Below are 27,362 nucleotides of genomic sequence, written 5' to 3' on the forward strand. Positions count from 1 at the left end.
CTTATCATATGACATAAGTTGTATTGTTCATGCTATAGTATTTAAGTCATAGGATATGAAGTTTAAGAGTGAATGTTACCTAAGGACTTGCACCCTATTGTGGAAAGATGTAGTGTTTCCATTGTACTCAGGACAGTTGAATATTGTTAGGCAAAACGTATGTCTATTATTGGGTTCTAGTTGGAAATTAGCATGTTTCAAGATGATGTCTGTAGCTGCCAAGTTGACAAGGGGTGGAATGTGATGATTAGGTTCAGGTGTCAACTTAGCCAAGTGATGATGCCCAGTTGTCTGGTCAAGCAAGCACTGGCCTGACTGTTGCTGCAAGGATTTTTCATGGCTGGTTGATAAACTAGAAGACTGGTGTATTAAATCATCAGTCAGTTGATTGCATCTGTGGCTGATTACATTTGTGATCAAGTAAGGTGTGTCTCCCACCAATGATATAATCCAAACAGCTGAAGACTTTTCAGAACGAAGAGACTTTTTCACTGCTTCTTCAGCCAACAAACCTCTCCTGTGGAGTTGTTCCAGACCCTTTGTCCGAGTTGCCAGCTTCACAGCCTGCCCTATGGGATTTGGACTCTTCCATTCCCACGGTTGCGTGAGACAACTTTATAAATTTCATATTTACAGATCTCTCCTATTGGTTTTGTTTCTCTAGAGAACCCTGACCAATACAGTATGAAAAACTAAAAGCAACAATATTTCTGAGGACATCTGGATGCCATGAACCAAATACAACATAAAGGAAATCAGTAAGCTGTCTAACTTGAAGGATATTTGAAAAGCCTCAAATATCCACCAATCATAAGTCTTTACAAATAAGTTACATAATCTCTTTCTCTTCCTTTAAAAAACCATGCTTGGAAGCTTCAAGATAGGACATTATTTGGGTTGCTACCTGTTTTAGTTTGCTAAAGTTACTGAAATACAATAAACCAGAAATGGGCTGACTTTTAACAATACAGATTTATTAGCTTATGAGTTTGCAGTTCTGAGGCTATGAAAATGGCCAATCAAGGCATCAACAGGACTATACCTGCTTCCTGAAGAAAGGCAGCTGGCAATCCAGGGCTCCTCTGTCACATGACAAGGCACATGATGGATCTACTAGTTTCTCCCTTGTTTCCTGGGTTTCGTTGCTTCCAGTTTCTGGCTTCAGTGGCTTCCTCTATAAGCTTCTGTGTCCTCGCTCTGTCTTCTGTATCTTTTAGCTTCTCTGTGGGTCCTTCTCTCTCAGCTTTTTAGACAGGACTCCAGTAAGAGGATTAAGACCCATCTAAGGCCTGCCTCAACTGAAATAACCTAATCAAAGGGTCCCACCCATAATAGGACGACACACAGGAATGGATTAGTTTTAATAATGTAATCTTTTCTAGGGTAGATACAACTTCAAACCATCACATCACCTGAATCTGTGCTCCCAGAATTGCAATTCTAAAACCCCAGATAAACTCTTTTGTTGCCTTGCAGCTCAGTTTATAATTTCTCGATGGACAACTGCAAAAAGATAAATATATCCCCATTATAATGATGACAAAATTAAGTTCCTTGCCTAGTCTCACATACATGGCAATCAGGGCTTGAACCCAAATTTGTATGATTTAAAGTTTAATGCTCCTCCTCCTAACCATTATTCTTTGTCTCCAGGGAATCTAGACTTGTGCCGTTCACTATAGAAGCCACTAGTCAAATGTGGCTACTGAGAACTTGAAACATGGCTAGGCTGAATTGAGATGTGCTGTGAAATACACACTTCATTTTGAAGGCTTACTATAAAAAAAAAGAACTTAAATCTCAATAATAGTTTAATATTTATCATATGTTGAAATAATGGTTTGGATATAATGATTTTAATAATATATATAATTAGAATTATACTTGTTTATTTTTTAATGTGACTACTGGAACAAATTTAAAATCACGTATGTGGTTCACACATTTCTATTGAACAGCAATAATCTACGTGATTTCTACTTAGGTTCCCAGAAGTGTAAACCAGGGACTTAAAACCTTATAGGTTATATGTACTCCTTCATTTACTCCTTGGAACATAGCAAAAATGGATATTAAATTTCCTTTAAGAAAGCACTTCATGTTGCACAAGTTGAATGGCCATCTGGCAATCCTCCTTCAGAGGGTCTGGAGCATCTCATGATAAATCAATTGCAATAGAGGCATAACCAGTGATTTTGGTGACCACACTTTGTACTTTTGTGAGCCAAGGCAGTTCCATAAATTCCTACAGCTGTTTCAGGTAGGGTGGAAATGGTATATGTATTGATCAGGAATCAAGAGATCAACCAGAGATTTCATTTTGGTCTGGGAAAAAAGCCTAAGAGCAGGTGTTACCTCTGAGCTTCTTTTAAACATGATCTAACAGTGGTGGGTGCTGTATAGAGTCCAGTGAATAGCTAAATGAACATCTTCATGCCTATAACATAAAGATTCTAAATTCTATCTCTGTGGCAGGTTGACAAGTGTGTTTAAATTATAAAAGCAAAGCCAACTTATCTACTGTTTAATTTCACTGGGGGCCTCTGAATTGACTTGCTCCTGAAACAAGGACAAAAATTTCTTCTTCAAGTATATTAAGCTAAAATTAAACCCCTAGTTATGAAAAACAGATTTTATTTTTAAAAAATCCTTGAATATGATCCAAGATTAAGAAAAAAATTTGTTTGCAAACTGAATTATTTAGGCTTTTTAAACTTGAAAGTACAAGTAAGTAATAAAGTCAAAAGGAAGAAGGGATTTTTCTTATGCATAGAGTTTTGTTGAGTGTTGAAGGCTGAAAAACAGAAGTAGTCTTATCTTGGCTTCCTATTGGAAATAGACTATTTCTTTGGCCTGATACTTAAACAGAAAGTTTACATAAAATCATGAACACAATCTATCCTGAATAAGAGAGGGGCCATGGGTTCTGTGACTTTCAGAAAGCCAGTTTCATTCAGTAATTTATTGGGATAGATGGGGTTCTGTTCTGCCATCACTGCTATCAGTTATACCTATCCTCTGATATCACTAAACTGGGCCAGATGAAACAGAAGGCAACCTCTCACTTTGTCTCAAACCCTGCATCAAAGATATCGATACTCTGAAACCAAGTATCTCCTGGTCCAATACTACAAAATAATTGAAGCTTTCCTAGCCCTCAAGACTCTGTTTATCATGATTATGGGTGCTATTTTAACCAAACACTTACCACATATATTTGACTAAATAACATGATTACTTAGTCTTGGGTGACTGGCCTATATGGGCTGGCTCAAAAGAGACAATCTTCATGAGCATTTAAAAAATATAACAGGAGAAAATAAAAAAATTGGTTTAGCTCCCTTCCTCCAGGGGTTAGTCCTGGTGTTGAGTAAACCTTTTGGGGATAGTTACAGAGAGGCTAAGTAGTCACTGGGAAACTATTGCTGGAGAGATGAGAGTAGGTATTTAATAAATGTATATGCTGGATAAAACAAATATGTTATATATTCAAGGAAGATATAAACAGGTAAAAAAAAGGCATGCCTTTTAGTTTTTCAAAACTTATTTTATTTTTGAATATTTATATTAATGTTTTGGTCACTATCCACACTATGGCTTTTAAAAATAGTCTCAGCCACTTTGTGGTTCTAGCTCCAATCTAGTAATCATCCCCTCACTCTTAGAATTCCTTTCCCCTTATCACCTTGCCTTTGTACTGTTCGTATAGAATGAGTGCCTTGGAAAATCAAAATTTCCTGTGAATTCAATGAGCAATGCCAAAATCAGCAGGATTAGGTGAGTAAGATCAGTTGGAGAGCAAACACATTACAGTCTCCTGCACCAAGGTCTAACTGTGTGCATGTCTAAAAAGTCATATTGACTCACAGTGGAGTAAGGATCATGTTGGTTCACTTGGGTGAGGTAGGACTATCCACAGGATCATGTAAATTGACACAGGGCAGGCAGTGTTATACATTCATGGGTCAAACACCTAGCTAATGCTTTCCTAAAAATGCTCTATGTTCTAAAAGACAAAGCTATCTAGTTTTGTTTTTTTTTGGGGGGGGGGGGGTGCATGGTCCGGGCATCAAACGTGGGTCTCCCGCATGGAAAGCAAGCATTCTACCACTGAACCACCTGTGCGCCCTCTCAAGGTTTTTTTTTTGAGGTTCTTCTAACATATAAAGTAATTAAAGTCACTAATAAGTTAGTCATTTAAAACGAAAGCATATGAATGTATGTAATGTAGAGAAGGCAGCTGAACTGCACCAGTATATTTACGACTTAAAATCTAAGTTATCTCACCTGGGGAAAAAACGGTGAGTTCAGAAAAGGGAAATTTAATAAAGATTTAGCTCAAGTATAAAAATACATGTCAATATACCAAATACTAAGCAAAAATCCAAGATGTAGGATATTTAAAATACAGTTCTCTTGGATCAGCACCAAAAATATCTTTACTTTTCTGTACAAACTGTGTCATGTTTTTAAGTATAGGTAAGTTAAAATTATTTCTGATAAAAATCACAAGCTCCACAGAAATCATTAAAGATACATCCAAACACCTTCAAAGGAATTTGACATCAAAGTCAGACAATTAACTTGGAAGGACATCATAATGAGTACCACTGAATTTTGGTAGTAAAACTTTGGATGTCAATTTTGTATCACTGGAATATTTTAAATCTCATACAAAGGAGGCACTGGTTCCTAGAAACTTATGAAAATTCTTAGAACTATTAACACGGAGAAGAAGAATTTGTGCAGCCTTCCACAACATCAAAGAGGTAGTAATAGATACTTGTCCTCCTGGCAATATCAAATGCAGTTTCTTCCAAGTGGTTTCTCAGCCCTGGTTTGATGTAACGGTTCATCAGAAGGAGTTCTAGGGTATCTTTGCTGTCTATGTTCCCAGCAGCAAGATGTAAGGGAGTCAAGAGGCCTTTCGTCTGGGCATTGATATCTGCATCGTGCTGAAGTAAGAAAGATGCCACTCTGGTATTATTCCACCTGCAGGCGCTGTGCAGGGGGGTCCAGCCATCTGTAGTCACTGCATGAACATCAGCCCCTTGCGCGATCAGCTCACGGACAATATCTAGGTGTCCGCTGTAGGCTGCTCGATGAAGAGGGGTGTACTCATCTTCATCTCTAGTGTTCACGTGGGCGGCCTTCTCAGAAAGTAGTCTCCGCACTGTAGAAAGCTGTGATGGAAAAAGAGATCTTTAAAAAACCCAACCCAAACCAAAACAATTAAGCAAACAAAGCTGTCTAAGAGTGCTGGGTTCAATGAAGCTAAATAAAAACTCACTTGTTAGCACATGACTTTAAAATGAAACTCATTTACAATTTCTTTTTTTTTTTAACTTTTTTAATTATATAGTAAAACATATATACAAAGTAAAGAAAGAAAAAAGCAATAGTTATCAAAGCACTCTTCAACAAGTAGTTACAGGACAGATCCCAGAGCTAATGTACCATCATCTCAGATTTTTCCTTCTAGCTGCTCCAGAACACTGGAAGCTAGAAGGAATAAATATTTTTTTTTACAATCCTAATCGACTTTTTTTCTCTGTTTTTGTGAAAAATAACATATATACAAAAAAGCAATAAATGTCAAAGCACATCATAACAATTACTGTAGAGCAGATTTCAGAGTTTGGTATGGGTTTCAATTCTACAATTTTAGGTTTTTACTTCTAACTGCTCTAAGATACTGGAGACTAAAAAGTAGTATCATTATAATGTTTCAGCAATCATATTCATTTGTTAAACTCTACCTTCTCTATATAACTCCACCATCACCTTTGATCTTTCTCCCACTCTTTAGGGTATTTCCCATTCTAACTTTTTCATGTTGGAAGGGGCTGTCAATAATATTGTAATTTCTTTTTTGTGGGGGAGAGGACAACCGATTTAAAAATGAACAAGTTAGTGTTAAACATACTCTGTTGCTTTTAAGTATGACTCTTTGAAAATCTAAACTTATTTTCTGTCTAATTAAGGTTTATTGCACAAAAGCTTTAGTTCTAGATGAATAATATAGGCTGTACTTGTTTTATTTTATATTTTATCTGTGAAGAAAACATAATAATTGATCTTTCTCTATTAGGCCATCACACTTAAATTAAAAAAAAAAAATGGCAACCTGCTTTGCGAGCAGCCCCCCTTCTGAGACATGGTAGGGACTTTTTTTTTTAAATGTAAAAATTGCCCAAGAAAGGGACTTAATAAGAAAGCAGAGAAGTCCCAGCAAAGTTGCAAGTGCTTAGTTGGTCTTGGTCTAGTTGGGATAGCCTAATAAAAATGGACAAGTATGAAGAATATTGCCCAATATTGTATCTGCTCCCCACTTTATAAGACACCTCTGTATAAACTGGAAACTTAACATCAGCCAATCAGAACATTTCCTCATTTGCTTCCATTTTGCCCTTTTATATGCTCTCCCTTTCTACATCTTTGATGGAACTCCCTTCTACTTCCTAGATGGGATGCTACCTGATTCATGAATTGCTCAGTATAGCTGTGAGATCCTAAATTGCATTAAAAATTTTTATCAACACCAACATACAAAGTATATAAAACTTTAAAAACTAAAACTTTTCTCGGAAGAAAGGTAATAAGGAAATTTAGGGATTAAAAGTTCGATTTCTTTTAACTAGAACCTTAGAGACATACTTTCAGGTAGTGATTTTCAGTTTAGTCAATGATCCACTGTGGAATTCAGGATCTTCTTGCATTAAAAAAGTTATCTAAAAGGATGCACGGGTTCAGTGGTAGAATGCTTGCCTTCTATGCGGGAGACCCAGGTTCGAGTCCCAGACCATGCACCCAAACAAACAAACAAAAAAGTTATCTAAAAATGCAAGTACTTTATCTATTAATTAATTAACATAGATATGAGAGAACTTAATAAACTGATATAAAAATGGCCAAGTATGAAGAATAAACTTTTGATGTTAATTTTATTTTGATGGCCCAGGGCAAATTAATATTTCTGAATCTCAATTTCTTAGTCTATAAAGGGGAATAATTTCTATCTTGTAGTAGGGCTATAGGAGGATTAAATTAAATAATGTTTAAGGTACTTGGTATAGTCAGTATTCAATAAATGTTAATTCTCTTTCTCACTTTCTTAAATACTTGTTTCTAGGATGACTCTAATGCTGTAATATAAATGACTTAAAAATACAGATGATTACTCGATATCTTTATAGGGATTATGCTTAAATCCCTAAGTAATACCTAATATGGTACCTGTAGTTTACCTTGTACACTGTCTCACTTAATCCTTATAACTCTGTACAAAGAGATAGGTACTATGATGTCTATTTTTACAGATAAGAAAATAAAAGGCTCAGAGATGGTAGGATTTGCCCAAAGTTACAGACCAAACAGGTGTAAGGCATGCCTTCTAGCTTCAAACCCAATGCTTTGCCATTCTATTATGGTACCCCTTTAGCTTTTTTTTTTTTTTACCCGATTTCTTTCAGCAGCCCAAAGAAGCAATTTGCTTGGATCTTTTTCCATTTTCTTTTCTTGTAACTGATACCACTCTTCGGTTTCTTCATCTTGTTCTTCGTCTTCATCAGAATTACCTACCCAGAGACTTTGGGTACCAGTGGGAATAAGGTGTCCATGTGTTTCCAACAATTCAAGTTGGTTAAAGTGTTCAGAGAAGTCCAGGAATTTCTGTGGGTCTGGTTCCTTATCATCATATACTTTCTCTTTTTCCATTTTTACTGCTATTCTAAATAGAAAGCATTTCAAATGTCAGGGTAAAAATAATCTATTTAGAGATGAATTATGCCTGTCTTATTTTATTCAACAGGATCTGAAAACACAAACACAAAAATGGTTAGCAAAACAGCAACTGAGGCTTTCTCAAGAGCATAAATAACATATGCAAATAAACTGTCTAAACTTTTCAGTGTTTTCCTCATGACTACTACTATTTATTTTCACTAAATTTTGGAAGTGACAGATTTCATTTATCTTTGACCTTTAATGATATAACACTCCTCACCTTATCTTCTTCCTTCTACTAAGTCAATGGTTATAATTTCAATATTTTGAATCAATTGGTTTAGGTATTATTATATTATAGTAAGAGAAATGAATGCTTGAAATTTTCAAAGTATAACTAATACAATAAAAACAGGCATGGCCAAGATTTTTATAAACCAGATATATAGATAATATGAGTAGAAAAAAAATTTCTAGTACCTAACAACTACATCAAAGAATCAGGGATTCCTAGAGATGGAATTGCCTCTAAAGGGCACCTGTTTCAATCTCTTATTAATGCAGATATCTTTATTACAACATCCATAATAATGATTTCAATGCTATTTAATAAATTCTGGTGTAGAAAAAGTCACTGCATTAAAAAGTAGTCTTATTCGTTGATAGAAAATTTTAGTTTAATTGTCTTTTTCTTGTTTTGAATTGAATTTTGGCTGCCATTCCTTCACTCAACAAATGGCGATAAAATACCTGGTATGTGCCAATTTCTTGGCACAGGGATTCAATAATAAATAAGATCTAGGTCTTGTCCTTAAGCTTACTGTGTATCACGGATGACTGGTAGACAGTGTGGTAAATGTTATGATAGGACCATTTCCTATAAGTATATGAGGGGAGGGGAAAGGTCATAATTAATCCAGTCATAAGGGATCACAGAAAACTTCCTGAAGGAAGTGATGTCTATCCTGCTGGGTTGCCATATTAATTTATAAAACTACCAGATTAATGAGTTATACAGCATAGTAAATAAAACTTAACCAAGTAAACAAAATGAGAATAGGAAATATTTTAAAAATACCTTCACTAAGCCTATTTCTTCAACCTCCCAACTATATTTGTTGAAATCTTACCAGTCTTTCAAGGTACTTTTTTTTTTTTTAATTAATTAAAAAAAATTTTTTTAAATACCAAAAAACACCAAACAAATGCAAACATTCTTAACTTTTGATCATTCCGTTCTACATATATAATCAGTAATTCACAGTATCATCACATAGTTGCATATTCATCATCATGATCATTTCTTGGAACATTTGCATCTATGCAGAAAAAGAAATGAAAGAAATTCATACATCCCATATTCCCCACCCCTCCCCCTTACCGATCACCAGCATTACAATCTAAATTTAACATTTGTTCCCCCTTTTATTCATCTTTATTCTATATGTTTTATTCGTCTGTTGATAAGGTAGACAAGAGGAGCATCACACACAAGGTTTCCACAATCACACAGTCAGTCACATTGTGAAAGCTATATCATTATATAATCATCTTCAAGAAACATGGCTACTGGAATACAGCTCTGTATTTTCAGGCATTTCCCTCCAGCCTCTCTACTACATCTTGACTAACAAGGTGATATCTATTTAATGGGTAAGAACAACCTCCAGGATAACCTCTCTACTCTGTTTGGAATCTTTCAGCCATTGACACTTTGTCTCATTTCACTCTCCCCCCTTTTGGTGGAGAAGATTTTCTCAATCCCTTGATGCTGAGTCCCAGCTCATTCCAGGATTTCTGTCCCACATTGCCAGGAAGGTCCACACCCCTGGGAGTCATGTCCCACATAGACAGGGGGAGGGTGGTGAGTTTGCTTGTTATTGTTGGCTGGAGAGAGAGGCCACATCTGAGCAACAAAAGAGGTTCTCTTGGGAGTGACTCTTAGGCCTAATTTTAAGTAGGCTTGACATATCCTTTGTGGGGTTAAGTTTCATATGAACAAACCCCAAGATTGGGGGCTCAGCCTATAACTTTGGTTGTCTGCACTGCTTGTGAGAATATTAAGAATTCAACTTGGGGAAGTTGAATTTTCCCCCTTTCTCACCATTCCCTGAAAAGGACTTTGCAAATACTTTTTTATTCACTGTTTATGTATTTATTGGGGCTTCACTCTGGACAAACCAACAAAATCTCATGTCCTACTCAAGGTTCCATGTACTTACGGTGTTCAATTAAGCTGTCTAAATAAGTTATATTAGGAAATGTACTAGTCAAAATATAAATTTTGTACCAAATAAACATTTTTTGCTTTCGTCTCACACAAGGTAAAATTTTAAAATATTAATTACCATTTATTTTCAGCACCCTGCAGTAGTGACATTCCTTTGTTCTTTCTCATGCAAAAACATTTTTTTAATTTGTACATTTAGTCACTATCATTATACACTCTAGGCATTCCTAGATTATATCAAGGTACTTATTTTTTTCATCCTCCCACTTAGATCTCTCTCCGCATTCTATTCTGTGTGTGCTACTTACTGTCTTCTTTATTTCATCCTATTTTTTTCTTGTTTTAGGCCCTTAAAAGAGTACAGCTTAAAGAAAGGAACTATATTTAACTATATTTATGTCCTGCTTGTATATAATAGGTGTTAAGGAATATTTGTATATTTGAATTTTAATTATAGCCTATCACTTGCCTGGAAAGGATTCTGAGAGGTTCCTGAGTTAGTTCCTGAGTCATTTCTTTCTTTATTTCACAAGTTTAAAATAGTTCACAATCCTGATATGTATTAGATTTCATTATCAGTAGCAAAAGCACTAAACTCAAGTTTAAATCTATTACTGATGAGTAGTGACTTCTCTGGGCTTCTCATTTGTAAAATGTAAGGATTGTACTAAAGGATTTTCAAGGCCTGTCCAGCTTTTCAGAGTATACAGAGAATGAGAACTGCTTTATATTTTATAAGTTCTTTTGGAATTCCGATTCTTTCCTTCAGTCTCAAACTATTTCCTGAACCTTAGAGTGCAAAAGTGATCATACATCAATGTATCAAACACTTAACAGACATGAATAAATAATGTAAAGTTGGCTTGTTAATTATATCACCTGTAAGGATTGCACAGATAAAAATCCCCCCCCATACATCTCTCCTTTATACAAAAACTTTTTATAAGTTCTGGATTTATTGCTTCAGATACAACAAATTATATATAAAAGTTTCTTGAAGATTTAAATTAAAAGGTCAAATCTAGGTACATCTCCCTGATTCAGTGTTTAAAATATCTATCAAGATTCTTACTTGATGATATTCCACCAGGATCAGATAGGTTATGTTTCTTAAGTTCAAGAACACACTTCCAAATCGAGAGCGATCTAAATTATGCCAGCTCTTCACAGACAACCCTGCAGTAGGTGGGGGCAAACCCATTTCCCAGATAAAGGCACCATAGTTCAGTGAGGTTAAAACAACTTGCCCTAGATTAAGCGCCCTTCAGTAAAACTGGAAAGCCAGATCTTCTAATTCAACGGTTCCATATTATTTTTTTACTGCACCATTTTTTAGTCCTGTCAGCCCAAAGCAATAAAGATGTGCTGAACCCAGGGATTCAGAATCTACAGCAAGGAAAAGGAGGAAATAAAGACCTGTACACTAGAGGGCCCGAATGCTCTACCTCTGGCGAGTGGAGACCGGAGTGAGGAAGGAGGGAGCGGTCACTTCACAGGCCCGGGAGTTGCACCTGCGGCCTTCAAAACAGATAAGAGCGGAGGAGAGGCCACTCCATGCCTACTTTGGACAAAGACACGGTTCAACTTGCTAGGCTCGGTCGGGGTGACAGGTGACCCGCCCCTTTGGGTCCGGGAGTGTGTAGATGGCGCGGAGGGATCAGAAACCGTGGCAGGGACAGAGAAGAGCGACCCACCTGAGCGAGGGGAAATAGCCGCCGCGATCTCGCTTCCGGGGTTTGTCCCCTAGCTGCTTACGATTGGCTCTTGCGCGGGGGCGGTCCTTCGCAGCTACTTTGCCCGCCTCCTCACTGCACTCGACAGCCAATGAGAGCTGAAGAGAGCTTGGTCCATTTTACGTTATCAATGAGGTATCGCGAGAAAAAGAACTGCGTTTCTCTCCCGCCTAATTCAGGTTTCTGGCCAAGCGGGTTCTCAGAGGCAAGCGGTGGCTGTGCTCCTTGCTTTTCATCTCACGAATCCCACTCGGTAAAATACAGCCTGTTACCCTAATGCTGGGGCTTTGGGAAGGCAGGTGTGGGGTAACTTAGGAATCGTATGTGCCTCCTTCTCTGCAGGTTCCCGGGCGGAAGCTCGGAGTGGTTTGGTCTGGCTATAAGGGAACCGGACTGGGTTTGCTGGGGAGGGGTCCTGCAGAACTGTAATCCTGGCTTCAGAGAGCTGAGTCCCATGGTGGGGGCAAGCTGAAACCTGGAATCTGGAAGGAATTGGGGACACAGGATATGGGAGGGCTTGTTTCGCGGTGGCAGCCCCTTTTCCTCCATATGTTGGCATTTTCAGTTGCCCCGCTGGAGCCCGCGGGTGTTCTTCTTGGACCGCGTTTTTGACCTGCCGTTTATTTATACTAGCCTTAAACGTGGGCCCTTCTATTTCCACTCATTCCTTTCAAAGGTCTTGTATTTAAGCAGGAAGTACGGTGTTTTCATGCTCTAGAGTAGTTCTATGCATTCAGTTTAAGACAAATTTATGCACGTGAATTGTTAGTGATTTAAATCAGAACCATGGGTATGTGATCCTTTTTGTACTCATTTAACAAAGATTTAATAAATATTTGTTTCCCATAAGGACATGAAAAAGAAAAGAGATGAGTTTGTGATAGTGAAACTAGGATTACGCTGGAGAGATGTTATTTTTCTATTCTTAGTGTATTAAAACATAAAACTATAATAGGTGTTTAGATGAAAATGAGACTTTCAAAATTGCCAGTCTGCTTGTTCAAAAAGTCTTTATCCTGTGCAACCTAAATCATGCTGATTAAATACGTATGGCCTTTAAAAAGTGTGTGTTTTATAATTTTGATTTTAGAATTTGCTTGGAGAATTTGCAATCAAATGAGTTTTCTGGCATATTTCATCACAGGACCCGCAGGTGCTTGGGGAGGGAACCTGGCCCCAGAGGAGCTGGACTGAGCATAAAAATGAGTCCTGCAGATGCACTGTAAGCACTCTGTCTTCTAGACTCGGTGGCTTTGGATTTCTAAAGCCCATCAACTATCACTACCATAAGAGAAAACTTCTTTGATAAATTAGTAAATAAAGAACTTGTGTATGAGCAGGATTATTAGTAGTCAAATAGAATACTTGAAATGTTAAAAAATTCATATTATATGTTTATTAACTAAGATAATATGCAGTTATTGATTGGGGCTCTGTAGTAATTTGTTATATGTTATAGTATATGTTTATGCTTTTAGGTTTCCTTTTAAAATATTGAAGCTATAAATCATGAACTGTCATGAAGTCTGCTTATTAGTTAATGCAATTCTGTTTGAGTAGACTTTTAGAGGAATAAATTGCCCAAGTACTAAATAAACTGGAAATAAATTTGCATAAAATGGAAATAAAAGGACTTATTTCCTAGAAAAAGTTCAATGGAAAAAGCTTTCGTCTAGGAGTCTTCTACCCTGGTTTCGAGTCCTTGGTTAATCCTAGGAAGAGCAAATTAATAATTCTCAGAACCTTACTTCAGTTTCTTCATTAATATAATTGAACTATTAATGCCTTTCTCAGTAATTTTGAAGTTTAAATGAGAGAATTCATATGAATATACTTTGTGAATTGCAGTGGAAGCATGGGGTGGTTGGGTGATCTGAAAAGTATTCTGACCTTTATGTGTATATAGCAGTCAGAACTGTGCATATCATTTTTGAAGTTTCAAGTGACTTCTTCTCTAGAAAGATCTTTTGTATATCAAGATTTTAATTTTGGATATATAAGGCAAACTTCTAAAATTCATTATGGTTCAATGAGAATATTCTGAGTTTTTTTTTTGAGGGTTTTCCAGTTAATGCTAGAAAACCTGCTGGACAAATTCTAAAAGAGCTGTAGCACTGAAAATATTCTGAGTTTTTATCTGTGTTTTAGTCCTGTTTCCACCACTAGTTGTGCAGTAAATCAGTTTTTCTGTGCTTAATCTTCTCATTTTGCAAGTAGAGATAATAGTACCTGCATCTTTACATGTGTAAATTGAGCTGAGGTCATAGATGTGAAAATATTTTAAATAATTAAAAGTTAAAGTTAACTATTACTTTGCTGCTTCACATAAAAGTATTTTTGAATACTGTTAAATTTAAATTAAATTGCAAACAATTCTGTTTTGCAATTTCACCAAATCTTTTAATGGAAAACTAACTTTGTATAGAGATTAAAGGCAAACAAGTATTTTCAGGGGCCTGAATGTAAGTTACTAGCATATTAGTATAAATCCACATATTAAGTTAGAGGAAGGGCTTTTGAAATTAACCAGTTAACTCTGGGTTTGCTGGAAGAGTGCAGAATCAGATAGAAATAGGGCTCAAATACTCTTGGGTTTTTTTGTGGAACAGATAGGAAAACATATAACCTTTTCAGATCCAGGTTGCATGCAAGTATATAAATCCTGGCTCTAATGAGGTTGTACATGTTTGAAACAATTACAGAATCTTTTTAAGATGTATGTACATTTGTTCTGTATTGAATTAATGTTAGGAAAATTATGTAATATTAAAAGTGGGTTGACTATTATAAAGTTTTAGACCAAATATAAGGTGAGGAAAATTATTTTACTCCATAACTGCCACTGTATAGCTTACAAATTTATGTCTCAATTTGCTTGAGCATCCTTTTCATAAATTGTATTTGAACATTCTGTTTTTTTTTTAATACAGTGATGATGAAAATACTTTTAAAATCTTAGTTGCAACAGACATTCATCTTGGATTTATGGAGAAAGATGCAGTCAGAGGAAATGATACATTTGTAACATTTGATGAAATTTTAAAACTTGCTCAGGAAAATGAAGTGAGTTTGGTTTGCATTTTTGTTGTTTTTACTATATTACCTTAGTCAATAGGCTCTGCTCCCTTCTAAAGTTAGAGGTTTATTTTATAGGCTCATGTACTCACATTGTCATTTAAATATCATATTATGCTAAGAGCCCAAAGAAGCTGTTGTGTCCTTAATTCAAGTAGGAGCTACTTTCCTAAAGAGCCTGTGAAAATTTATAAATGTAAATTTTTGTGTTTACTGTGTACAGAATCCTAGGGCAGCTTCTATCTGAGGTCTAGATGATGACTATCATAGTTTCTACTCTCAAAGAATGTATGGTAAGCCAGTCCATAAGCTAAGACGTGTCTAGAAACCTCTGATGCAAACATGGTAAGAGCCTTAAGAAGACCATAAACAGCATTTCCTGGGTGGGAGAGATCACAGTTAGATGAGGATGGCAAGATGAGTTTAAATGAAGTAGGTGGCATTTAATTTGGGCTTTGAAGGATGGGTAGACTTTTGATGAGTGAAGAACATTGAGAGTATACCTTCCAGGTAGAGCTGGCGTAAGGGCACAGTGATGAGACAGTATGGTATGATAAGAGAACAGCAAGTCAGTCTGGTTCACGAGTAGGCCGTGTGTTAAAAAGCATGCAGAAACAGGTTTGAACTCCATCTTCAAATGTCAGATTGAGGAGTTTGTACCCAGTTCAGTAGTCTGCCAGCAGGGTCTAGCATGATTTCAAGACAGTTTGAGACTATTTAAAATAGTGGCATTGAGGTTGGAAAAGGGAAATGAATGCAAGAGACGTTGCAAAGGATTTGCATACTTTGTTTAGTTGTAGAGGTCGGAGATGAGACAAAAGTGTATGACCATGATTGAGGTATATGAAGTCTGGGTGCATAGTGGTATCAGTAATAGAAATAGTTAAATAGGAAGAGATGCTTCTTTATCTGGGAAGAATTTATTAATGAATTCTGATTTAGGCCTACTGGATAGGAGATTCTAGTAGAAATTCAGGGAAACATTAAAGAGCTGAGCTGTTGGAATGTCTGTTGGACTAGAGCTCAGGAGAGAGCTGGAAAATAAGCACAAATGCTGATGACTTGCAAATCAGTATCTGCAGCCTTGACTTTTCCTCTGAATTTTAAGTTTTTGTATCCCCCTGGCTGTCAAACAGGCATCTTAATTGCTCTAAGCAAAACTTTGGAATTACTTCAGATTGTCTCATTTCATTCCCCCCCACTGCATCTCCTGTGTTCCTCCCACCCCAGATATTCAACTTATGTGCAAACCTTATTGATTCTATTTCTAGAACATATGTCTGAAACCTCTCCACTATTCTGCCTTCATGCTTATAAATTTAGCTCAAAACCTTGATTGTATTTTACTTGGACTGCATCTTCCCAATGTTCTTATTACTTGCATTATTTTTCCCTACATCTATTCAGCATAGCAGCCACAGTGAACTTTTTAAATCATAAATCAGCTCATGTTACTCTGCTACTTAAAATCTTTTTTAAGATTTTAAAAAATCTGAAAAATTTTTAAAATCTGGCTCCTGCCAGGAGCTTCTTTTACAACTCTCTCCCTTGTTTCTGGTGCTTCATCCTCGCTGGCATGTTCTCTTAGGTAGGGAGTCGTTAAGGATTCCACATGAGACAGCAAGTCAAAGCTTAGGTTTATTGAGAGAGAAAGCAACAGTGAGCACAAGGGGAGAGCACACCGGCAGGAGCCAGCTAAACGTGCCAGCGAAAGATAAATGGCTCCCGCTCTCTTTCTGACAGCTTTAAGGAAAACATGCCAAGAGGGGTGGGGGGGTGGTGATGTGATCATCAGGCTGGTAAAGATCATGACTTCATGCTCGTGGTTATCTGGTTTGGCCTCTCGCAGGTGGGGCGTTAGCCTGTCCATGCTCCTCTGTCTTGCTGGCACATCAGATCCTGTCAGAGGATCTGTTGAGGGAGAGAAACTGAAGCGGCCTCCATGCCACAGAGTTGATTTTGCATGTCGAGTTTTATTTTCTGAGACCTGACAGTTCTACTCTGGGTTTTTTGCCCTCTGTTTGGAACGCTTGGACTTGGCATGATTGACTTTTCCATTCTCAGTTCCAGTTTTGCCCTTTTGGAGAAGTCTTCTCTGATACCTCCAAGCACTGTTTTATATCACTCCATGTATTTTAGTTTTGTTTGTTTTTTTTAATAGTCACTATCGCCATCTGAACTACTTTATAATGTCTTTCTCTGTAAACTCCATGAGAGTGAAGGACTTTTTCTGCTTATTCATGCTATATCCTTAGTACCTTGAAAAGATCTAGCAAGTAGGAAGTACTAGTGTATTGTCTTCTCTTAAAATGGATTCCTCTTTTCCTGAGGGCAGAAAAACCTGCTGTTAAAGGAGGTCTCCTTGTTGCCGAGAATGCTGTCCTGATCTTTCTTTTTTAACTCTTAGGCCCTAAACATTTGTTTCTCTGGATTGAATCTGACTTTTAAACCCTTCCCTTTTGTTTGTTCTCTGCTTTCTTTTTGCTAACTCCTGCTTCCCTTAATATTAACTATCCTCCCCACCCCCACCCCACCCCCACACATATACTGGGACTCCCAGATGCATGTTATATTTACTCTTTCCTTTAATTTGTGTCTGCTATTTCTTATAGTTGAAAGAAATCTGAATTCTTTGTTTTTTTTTAAAATATTTTTTATTATGAAATATAGCACACACAAAAAGGCAATAAATTTCAAAGCACATTGCAACAAGTAGTTATAGAACAGGTTTCAGAGTTTGGTATGGGTTCCGCAATTTTAGGTTTTTCCTTCTAGCTGTTCCAAGACAACTGGAGACTGAAAGAAGTAGTACTTCTCCTTTGATCCTTCTCCCAATCTTTAGGGGTATTTCTAACTTTTTCATGTTGTAAAGAGGTGTTGGTAATATAGGATAGGGGAATGGAACTAGTTGATGTTCTTGGAGAGGCTGGCCCTTTTGGGTTTAGGACTTATCTGATTGTAGGTTTCTGGAAAGTGATCTTAGTACATGAAACTTTTGTAGAATCTCAGATAGAGCCCTAGGTATTATTTAGAGTTAACAGTAATGGTTTTAGTTGGGGTTTGGCAGACCGTGGTAATTACAATATCTAGCTAAAGCTTATCTAAGAATGTTCAGAATAACCTCTTGACTCTATTTGAACTCTCTTAGCCACTGATACCTTATTTTACAACATTTCTTTTTCCCCTTTTGGTCAGGAAAGTGTTGTCAATCCCATGTGCCAGGACCAGACTCATCTCTGAGAGTCATGTCCCACATTGCCAGAGAGACTTTAACTCTGAATGTCATGTCCCCTCTAGGGATAAGAGTAATGATTTTCCTTGCAGAATTAGGCCTAGAAAAAGGAGACCACATCTGAGCAACAGAAGAGGTTTTCTGGGAGTAACTCTTACACATAACTATAGGTAGGCTTAGATTCTCTGCTATAGAAATAAACTTCACAAAACTAAGCCTCAAGATCAGAGGCTTGGCCTATTGACTCAGGAGTCCCTAATATTTAAGACAGTATCAGGGGTTTCCCTGGTAGTAATGCTTAATAGTTCATATTTTTTCTCCCATCCCTCAAGGGACTTTGCCAATATTTTATAACTAACTGCCCAGCGTACTCTGGGATGTGTCGGGGTATTACGTTAAGCTATATAGAATTACAAGCCCTTGTTCCTATTGTGGGCTACATGTGTTTGGGTTGTTTAAATAAGCTATCTAGGCAGTTGAGTTAGATTATGTGCTATAAAAAAATTTAGGTTTTGGACAAAAATACCTTTCTTCCTTTGGTCTCATACAGTGGGTGAAGTTCTAGAATATAGGCTATGTCATCTTTACCCCTGTATTCTGATTCACCTTAATCCCAACCTGATTGATTTCATTCTTATCTCTAATTGAAGCCTGATCTCTTTTTCAATTTCCTTCACATTTGTTCTCTGTAGCAATCCTGACTTTCAGAGCTGCAGAACTCCAACTCTGAGTCTTAGGTGTCACACAGGTAGCCAAAGTTCTAGGGAGATACATACATAGCACAGCATCTCAAAATCTAGAAATAATATTTATAGCTCCAGACTGTAACTGCTATAAGAGCTTACAAACTAGACACCAATTTTCTTATAGGTATTTTCTAAAGAAGACCATATAATATTTGTTCATTTATTTCTGGCTTATTTTGTACCGCATCATGTCCCTAAGGTTCATTCATTTGATGGCATGGCTCCTGACTTCGTTCCTTTCTGTAACTGCACAATATTCCATCATATGTATACCCTGCAGTTTGCCCTTCTACTTCTCAGTTAATGTTTCCTTCAACCACCTCTATCCATTGGGCATCATGTATGATGTCCAGAGTCAACAATCCATGTCTCACATTATCCTCACTTAGTTGTCAATCATCAGCACTCTCATTTTGAGACAGTTTTCATTGCTCCAAAGAGAAAAATAGCAGATGAAACACACCCTTACAAAACAGAAAGTCCAAACCTCCCCATAACTCTTGTCTCTTCCTAAGTTTTGAAGTCTTCTATTATATGGCCTAACGAACCTTATTTCTATTCCCTAGTTCCTTGGAGTCTTTTTGTTTTTTTTTTTTTACTTTTTATTTTGAAATAATTTCAGACTTGCAGAAAAGTTGCAAGAATGCTACAAATGGTACAAAGAATTCTCCATAACATTTTACTACATCTGCTTTATCTTCTGTCTTTACCTATATATTTTTTCTGAACCATTTGAGAGTAAATTACACATATAACCACAGTACAGTTATCAAAACTAGGAAGTTAATATTGATTCAATACTATCATATAATTTTAAGATGTTGCCAGTTGTCCCAGTAATATCTGTTATAGCAATTGGGGCAAAGCAGTAGTGTCCAGGATCCAATCCAGGATTACATATTGCATTTAATTGTCATGCCTCTTTATTCTCATGAATCTGTCTGCTTTTGTCTTGCATGTCCCTGATATTTTTGAAGAATGCAGGCTAGATATGTTGTAGAATATTTTGGCATGGTTTTTGGGTTCGGTTTTTTCTTATTATTAGACTTAGGTTCTGTACCTTGGGCAGGAGTACCACAGAAGCCAGTGTGTCCTTCTGAGTGTTCCTGGAATCACAACTCAGTTTTTCTTTCTTTTCTTTTTGTAATAAACTTAAAAAAACGATAATGTCAAACTTACAGAACAGTTGCAAAATTAATACAAAACCCTTACAGAGTACTCTAACATATTCCAGCCGAGACATCTAGGTTCACCAACTTTTAACATTTTGCCACATTTTTCTTTCCTCCCTCTCTCCCTCCCTCCCTTCCTTTGATCTCTCTCTTTCTGTCTGTCCACCCTCCAGCCAGGTTTTAAAAATATTTTTAATTTCTTTTGTTGTTTTTCTTTTGTTTCTTCCATGCCTTTGATTATGGTTGTTTTCTTTCCTGACTAAAATCCTGTTCATTTTTGAAGGACTAACTTAAATTCACATTTTTAAATTCAAGGATAATTAAGAACTTAAATTGCTTTTAGGTAGATTTGTACACTTTTTGGAAGTGGGAATATGTGTGATATTTCTCTCCTTCATTAATGTTCCTAGAATGCTCTTCCTCAAGAATCTTACCTAGTCTTAATAGTGTAATTCGAATGTGTTCATGCTATTGCAGCCTTTGCAAATTCCCTCCTCTGACTCATCACCTCCCCTCACTTAGAATTAATTGCAATGTCATCTCTGGACCTGGTTTGTTTGCATCCATTTTAATGCCTGTCAGAGATTGACATATTTAGATGCATAACAGTTTTTCTCTTCTAATAAACTTTGAACATACTTAGGAAAGGGATCATATTTTAGTCATCGTTATATTCTAGGATCCAATACAGAGCATCACACGTTGTCATATTTAATGAGGGCAGGGACATCGTCTCTTTTGTTGCTATTTCCTTAGCTACCAGAGCCTGTGGGTATTCTATAAATATTTGGTGAATGAATTGAATGAATAATTGGATTGAATTGGTTATCTCTTTCTTGGGTTCTATTAAAGTGCTAAGTTTGTTTGATTTAAATAGTAAAAAAGAAATATGATCACCTTGGGTAGTGTGAATGAGTGTGAATTACTACACCTGGTGTAGTAATTTGTAGATAGCTTTTCTGAGGGTGGCTCAAGAACCCAAGTTGAGTCAAATTAACCATGAGATTGGAAGGCCCTTTGAATATATATATATATTCAAATATATATATATATTCAAAATAAATATATATATATTTATATATATATATATATAAATAAAAATATATATATATTCAAATATATATATATATTCAAAATAAAATATAAAATTTTATATTACCATGAATAACTTGGTCTTTTGTGAGGTTCATCTAAAGATTTAAAAAAAATTTACCTATAAACCATACTAATTAAAACACCATTTCCTGTTGATTAGGTGGATTTTATTTTATTAGGTGGTGATCTTTTTCATGAAAATAAGCCATCAAGAAAAACATTACATACCTGCCTGGAATTACTAAGAAAATATTGCATGGGTGATCGTCCTATACAATTTGAAATTATCAGCGATCAGTCTGTCAACTTTGGTTTTAGTAAGTAAGTATGTTTATATGCTTGAGTGAATGTTTACTTGTGTTTAATATTCTCTGTACAAGACACATAAACATATTAATAGCTAGCTATTTCACCTTCAGTATAGGGTATTTTATAGCAAATATAGTCTTTTGAATTTAATGTTCATCATTATTGTATTAATTTGCATTTCCTTGGTTAATAGTGGGGTTGATTATCTTTGAATTTTCATTGTCAATTTGGTATCCTCTTTGGTTCTCATTGTTTGCCTATTTAAAAAATTGTGTCTTCTATCCTTTTCTAACTTATATGTAGAAATTATTTATATTTTTTAGGCATTCAACCTTTGTTGGGCATATATTCAGTCAGTGGCTTGTTTTTTTATTTTACTTATGGGGTCTTTTGTTGACAGAAATATTTAATTTTGACATAGTTAAATGTATCATTCTTTTTTGTACTTTTTGGAGTTATATTAGAAATCCATCTAGAACTCAGGATCATTGTTTTATATTTACATATTGGATATGGTTTAGTTTTTTTGTGGATGGTAGAACAGAAAACAAAAGCACTTGAATATATGATAGGCAAACTCTTTGTTACTTCCATTTCCAAATGAGGGAAGGCTGTCACACAGGGCCACACAGGATGTTGTACCTGGGGAGAGAGTACCAGCAAGCTGGAACTGTAGGATGGCAACTGGGATGTGGTTAGTTAGGCTTCGTGGGGTTTTGTGGGTTGGGTATTTTGAATAATTCCACAAACTCTGGGCCAAAGGGGCTGTCTTGAGATGTTTGGTACTTGGGGCTTCTGGCAGTTTGGCATGTGTGTTGTAGCCCAGGAGTGTTAGAACTCAATTAGGGAGGTGACTGGATGTGGGCTTAGCAAAATGCCTGCAAAGGGTAATTGTGAGTTTATAGCCATACCCTCAAAACAGTGTGAAGACAGTACTTACAAAATATATTTATGCAGCTGTAAAGGTACTTCATGCTTTTTCCTAAACAGTACTGTATTGGTCTTGTGTAGTCTGTAACCTTCTTGGTCTTTACTTGTCTTTCATGACCTTGATACTTTTGAAGAGTAGTAGCCAGGTATTTTGTAGAATATCCTTCAGTTTGTTTTTTTTCTGATGTTTTCTCATGATTAGACTCAGATTATGGATTTGGAGGGGGACAGATCAAGGGTACCTGATATCAATGGGACTTATCACTTGTCATGTTAACTTTGAACACTTGGTTGGGGTGGTTTCTCCACTGCAGAGCTACTGTTTTTCCCTTCCTCTATTCTACTTGTTAGAAATTAGTGACTAAGTCCAGCCCAAATCCAAGGGAAGGAGAATTAGGCTTCTCTTCCTGGAGGGAGGAGTATCAAAGAATTTGTGGACATATATACCACCACAGTAATTAATGAATATTTTGGGAGATATATCTTGAGGCTGTTCAGATACCCTGTTTTTCCTTAAAATTTGCCCACTGATATAAGCATTCATCAGTAGATCTGCCTGCAGCAGTGTAGTAGTATTCTGTTCTAGTTTGCTAGCTGCCAGAATGCAATATGCCAGAAATGGAATGGCTTTTAAAAACGAGAATTTAATAAGTGACAAGTTTATAGTTCTAAGGCTGTGAAAATGTCCAAATTAAAGCAAAGCTATTAGAAATGTCCAATCTAAGGCATCCATGGAAAGATACCTTGGTCCAAGAAGGCCACTACATCCAGGGTTTCTCAACTGGAAAGGTGAACATGGCAACGTCTGCTAGCGTTCTCTTTGGGCTTCTGGCTTCAGGAAGCTCCGCTAAGGGTGATTTCTTCTTCATCTCCAAAGATCTCTGGCTGCATGGGCTCTTGTAGTTCTTGTGGTTCTGTTGCTCTTTCTAAAATGTTCCCTGTTTTAAAGTATTTCAGTAAACTAATCAAGACCCATCTGGAATAGGGTGGAGTCACATCTCCCTCTAATCAAAGGTTAATACCCACAATTGGGTGTTTTCACATCTCAGTAGAAATAATCTAATCAAGTTTCCCACTTACAGTGCTGAATAGGGATTAAAAGAAATGTTGCTCCGGCAAGATTGGATCAGGATTAAAACATGGCTTTTCTAGGATGCGTAATCCTTTCAAACCAGAACATGTTCTGATGGTGAATTTCTACTTCCTGCATTGTTTCTACATTTATTAGAATTCTTCTGTGAGGGAAATTCATCCCTTCTCCCTTTATTTATTCAATTGTTTAAATCCAAATCAATTGTTTATATCACTCGGAACTCATTTTATTTTTTGGGTTATAGCCCAATACTGTCCTCATTTATTTTGTTGCTCAAGCTGCTCTAATTTTAGCCATTGGGCACTCTTTCATATTGGCTTATGTATCTGTTTGACATACCTCTTCTGGTTTATTTTAATTTTTTTTGGTTTGCCACTACAAGGTGCTTCAAGCTAATTTTGTGTTTTCCCTTCCCTACTTCTAGACTCAACTGTTTTTTCAAGGAGCACTGGTTCCTTTTGGAGAATCTGGATAATGGGTATACATATCACTACTGGGCTGTCATTGCTCCTAGGCTTTCAGTCAGGACAGAGCTAAGAAATATATGTATGTATACTAATCCACTGTCTTAATTTCCTAGCTACTAAAACAAATACTATAGATTGGGTCGACTTAATAACAGAAATGTATTAGCTCAGAGTTTTGAGGCCAGAAGAGGTCCAAAGTCCAGGCATTAGAAGGTGATACTTTCTTCCTGAAGACTGGTATTCTGGGGCTGGCTGTGGGCAGTCCTTGGGTCCCTGGTCTTTCTGTCACATGGCAATGCAGGTGGTGGCATCTTCTCCTTCCTCATCTGGGTTTTTTGACTTCCAGCTTCTTGCTCTTTCCATGGCTTCTTTACGTCCAGTTTCCTTTGTTTGCAAGAATTCAGCCATGTTGGACATTTGTTTTGGGCACACCTTAACTAATAACATCTTCAAAAGTCCTAGTTATAAATAGGTTCATTCGCACAGGACAGCGGGTTGGGACCTGAACATGCGTCTTATGAGGGATATGATTCAATACCCATGAATACTGACATGTCCATATTTCTTTCTTTTTTTTTTTTTTTCCATATTTATTTCTTATATATTTGTATATATGTTTTTAAGAAGCCAGTTTATACTGGGAGGTATGTTTTTTGAGATTTTCATTGTGAAAAAAAGTGTTTTTTTGTTTGTTTTTTTTTAACCTTTCCTCTTTTTTGATAGTTTGGCTGAGTATAAAATTGGCTTTTAAAATGATTCCTATACTTTTTAAGATATATAATTGTTTTTTAGAATTCTGATCATGTTTCTACCCATCTTATCTTGCAGTCTAGAACTTGGGACGTTTTAACTTTCATCTCTTATCTTATTTTCATCTGTTTTTAAACTACTGTCCCCAACTTATAGACATGTTAATATTTGAAATTTACTTAGAGTAACAACTGGCATAAAAAAAACGCTCAGGTAGCTATTAAAGTTTTCTCATTGTTCTTGGCATTTTAGTTTTACTATGACAGGCTTAGCTGTAGATTTAGTTCTGCTTATTTGCTTGGGCTTCATCATGCATTTCAATGAAAATTATTTTTGGCAGCAGTTCTGTGGAATTGCTATCCATTACGTTTTCAAACATTGTTTGCCATTCTTTCACTTTTTCTCCACTTATTGCCCTTTATATCTCTTACCCTCTTTTTTTTTTTTTATTGACTATAACTTCATCTCATTGTGTTGTATTCTGAATAATTTCCCCTCTGGTTTACTATTTCATACAGAAATATGGGCAAACAAAAACAGAAAGACTAAACTGTATGGCTACTGAATAGTGACTTACCCATTTAGATATTAAGTATATTATAATGCTACAATAAATAAAATGTAGTATGGCTTAAAAATCAATAAGTAGATAAGTGGAAGAGAATAGAAATTCCACTTCAAATACATGTGTGAATTTAATATTTGATGAAGGTGGCATCTCACCTCTGGGGAAAAATATGAATTATTCAAAAAAGTACCAAAATTAACTGTTAGATTCTATTTTACAAGATAATCTAGACATGGAAAAGACTTTTCTAAGAATGATCCCAAACCCAGAAACCATAAAAGAAAAGATGGATACATTTGTCTATATAGATAATTTCTGCATGGCAAAAGTACCTGGATAAAGGTCAGAAGTCAGAGTTCAGTAGCAACTCATTGCAAATAAAGGCCTAATTTTCCTAGTAAATAAATAGTTCTTTCAAGTTAATAAAAGAAAACCAAAAACCCAAGTTAGTAGAAAAATGAATAAAGAATGCAGACATAGTTTACAGTAAAAATAAAATGGCTCTTAAACATATTAAAAGAACCTCTACCTCTATAAAAATATATATAAAATGAAGCCGATACTGAAATACCATATTTCTCCTTTCAGGTTGGTGTACATCAGTGATTCTTACATTGCAATAACCTAGGAATCTTGAAAGATACTGATGCCCAGTCTCCAATCCAGGCCAATTAACTTTGAAGCTCTGAATGTATAGCCTGGTATTGATGTTTCTTAAAAGATCCTCCCAAAATTATAACATGCAGCCAGGGTTGAGAACTACTGGCATAAATTTAGAAGCTTGGTGATATACTGTGCTGGCAAGGGTAGGGACAGATATGCATTGCCACTGTACATTTGTAAAACCTCTATAGAGGGAATTTTGGCAGTAGTTATCAAAATTAGGAATGTATGTACCCTTACCTAACAATTCCTTCCTACATATTTTTCATAAAAATATATTCATACAATGGCAAGATACTCAGTGTAGCATTATTTATAAAGCAAAAAAGCAGATAATCGTTAAGTGTCCTTTAATAGAGATATATGTAGACACATTATAGAAATCTATGTAATGATGGGATATTGCACAGCTGACAAAAAAGCACAAGGAAGATCTTTATATGCTGATGTGAGATGATTTCTAAAATATATTAAATGATAAAAGAAGGATGCAAAAAATCGGTATAATGGGCTACCATTTAGGTAAAAAGAAGAAAAATACATTTATTTGCTTGTATAGGTATAAATATCTTTGGAAAGATTTGATAGAAATGTTAGCTGAATGGCTCGGGGCAGGTTTGGGTAGGACACTTTTACCATACACCCTTTGTCTTTTTGTCATTGGGGATGTAGTATTTATTCCGAAAATACGTATGATAAGTTAAATATACAAATGGGGGAGGTAAGAGAGTAAGGTATTGAGGTGGACTTCTTAGATGATATTTTGTTTAGTCATCTAAGCTTATAATAACTCTGTGAAGTCCTGGTTTACCTTGTTTGTGAGGTAACTTGGAACATTATTTATGCAGTTTAATGAAGTTACCCAGGTAGTAAGTGATAGAGCTGGGATTTCTAACCTAGGTCTCTTGGATTCCAAAGCACACATTTTTTTTTCTCCCACTTCAAATAACAATCTTATACAAAGGTTTTTTAAAAATTCTGAATGATTATTAACTTTCCATTAATCAGATATTCTACTAGTATGTACAATTCACAAATATCATTTATTGTTGTTGGGTATTGTTTTCTTTAAAATGTGTAACTCTGAGATATTTTCAGATTTGAGTTGTAGTGAATTGTTGTAGTGTAGGCAACAATCATTTGTTGCCTTTGCATTAATTTTTTGGGGCATACTGGGAAAAATAGCTTTCATCTCTTATAGAAACTTCTTTTTTTTTTTTTTTTTTTTTTTTAAGGTTTCCATGGGTGAACTACCAAGATGGCAATCTTAACATTTCAATTCCAGTGTTTAGTATTCACGGCAATCATGATGATCCCACAGGGGTAATTATTGTATTCTCATAGCTTGTTGAGAAATGGCCAAACAAGTTTAGAAATGGCCAGTTTAGTTTGTCTGTGGAGTGCTTTCCTCCCCTTCTTCCCAGTAATTGATAGTCAAATTGACTTTTTTAAATAATTGGGCTCATTCTTTTAGGTTTTTATCTGCATTTTAGATCATATTTTAAAATCTGGATTAAGAATTGGCATATGAGCCATGCTTCTGTTTCATTAATGCTGATGGTAACTAGAAATAA

The 27,362-nt window shown here is 36.0% G+C and overlaps 2 protein-coding genes and 1 non-coding gene across 6 annotated transcripts in view; 1 reads left to right on the forward strand and 2 right to left on the reverse strand.

The window, feature by feature from the left end:
• Positions 1-2,171: 2,171 nt before the first annotated feature.
• ANKRD49 (ankyrin repeat domain 49) lies at positions 2,172-11,701 on the reverse strand. 2 transcript variants are annotated; one of them, XM_077113233.1, is made up of 3 exons: positions 11,650-11,701; positions 7,459-7,813; positions 2,172-5,183 (listed from the first exon to the last, which is right to left on the reverse strand). In XM_077113233.1, the coding sequence occupies exons 2-3, from the start codon at positions 7,714-7,716 to the stop codon at positions 4,722-4,724; spliced, it is 720 nt and encodes a 239-aa protein (XP_076969348.1). In that variant the 5' UTR covers positions 7,717-7,813; positions 11,650-11,701; the 3' UTR covers positions 2,172-4,721. The 2 variants fall into 2 exon arrangements, with proteins under 2 accessions (XP_076969348.1, XP_076969349.1); XM_077113234.1 differs by lacking the exon at positions 11,650-11,701 and adding an exon at positions 11,028-11,642.
• Positions 11,702-11,826: 125 nt separating this feature from the next.
• Positions 11,827-27,362, forward strand: part of MRE11 (MRE11 double strand break repair nuclease) — a 77,017-nt gene continuing 61,481 nt past the window's right edge. Inside the window, exons 1-5 of one of the 3 annotated variants that reach the window (XM_077113236.1) lie at positions 11,827-11,941; positions 12,779-12,910; positions 14,619-14,751; positions 21,169-21,329; positions 27,024-27,111. In XM_077113236.1, coding sequence (XP_076969351.1) covers positions 12,891-12,910; positions 14,619-14,751; positions 21,169-21,329; positions 27,024-27,111 — 402 coding nt within the window. In that variant the 5' untranslated portion in view covers positions 11,827-11,941; positions 12,779-12,890. Of the gene's footprint in view, positions 11,942-12,778; positions 12,911-14,618; positions 14,752-21,168; positions 21,330-27,023; positions 27,112-27,362 lie in introns of those variants that run through there. The other 2 variants (XM_077113235.1, XM_077113237.1) reach the window with 2 other exon arrangements.
• LOC143645402 (U7 small nuclear RNA) lies at positions 13,744-13,805 on the reverse strand. Its single transcript, XR_013157111.1, has one exon. It is a non-coding gene; the product is annotated as a U7 small nuclear RNA (small nuclear RNA).

The sequence above is a fragment of the Tamandua tetradactyla genome, chromosome 8, assembly GCF_023851605.1.
Source record: "Tamandua tetradactyla isolate mTamTet1 chromosome 8, mTamTet1.pri, whole genome shotgun sequence".
Lineage (NCBI taxonomy): Eukaryota > Metazoa > Chordata > Mammalia > Pilosa > Myrmecophagidae > Tamandua > Tamandua tetradactyla.

Excerpts from the sequence above, each read along its gene's own strand:
- ANKRD49 (XM_077113233.1), bottom strand. The coding sequence starts at position 7,716 with ATGGAAAAAGAGAAAGTATATGATGATAAGGAACCAGACCCACAGAAA. Across the intron at positions 5,184-7,458 it reads GGGCTGCTGAAAGAAATCGG|CTTTCTACAGTGCGGAGACT; the intron begins GTAAAAAAAAAA and ends TTTCCATCACAG.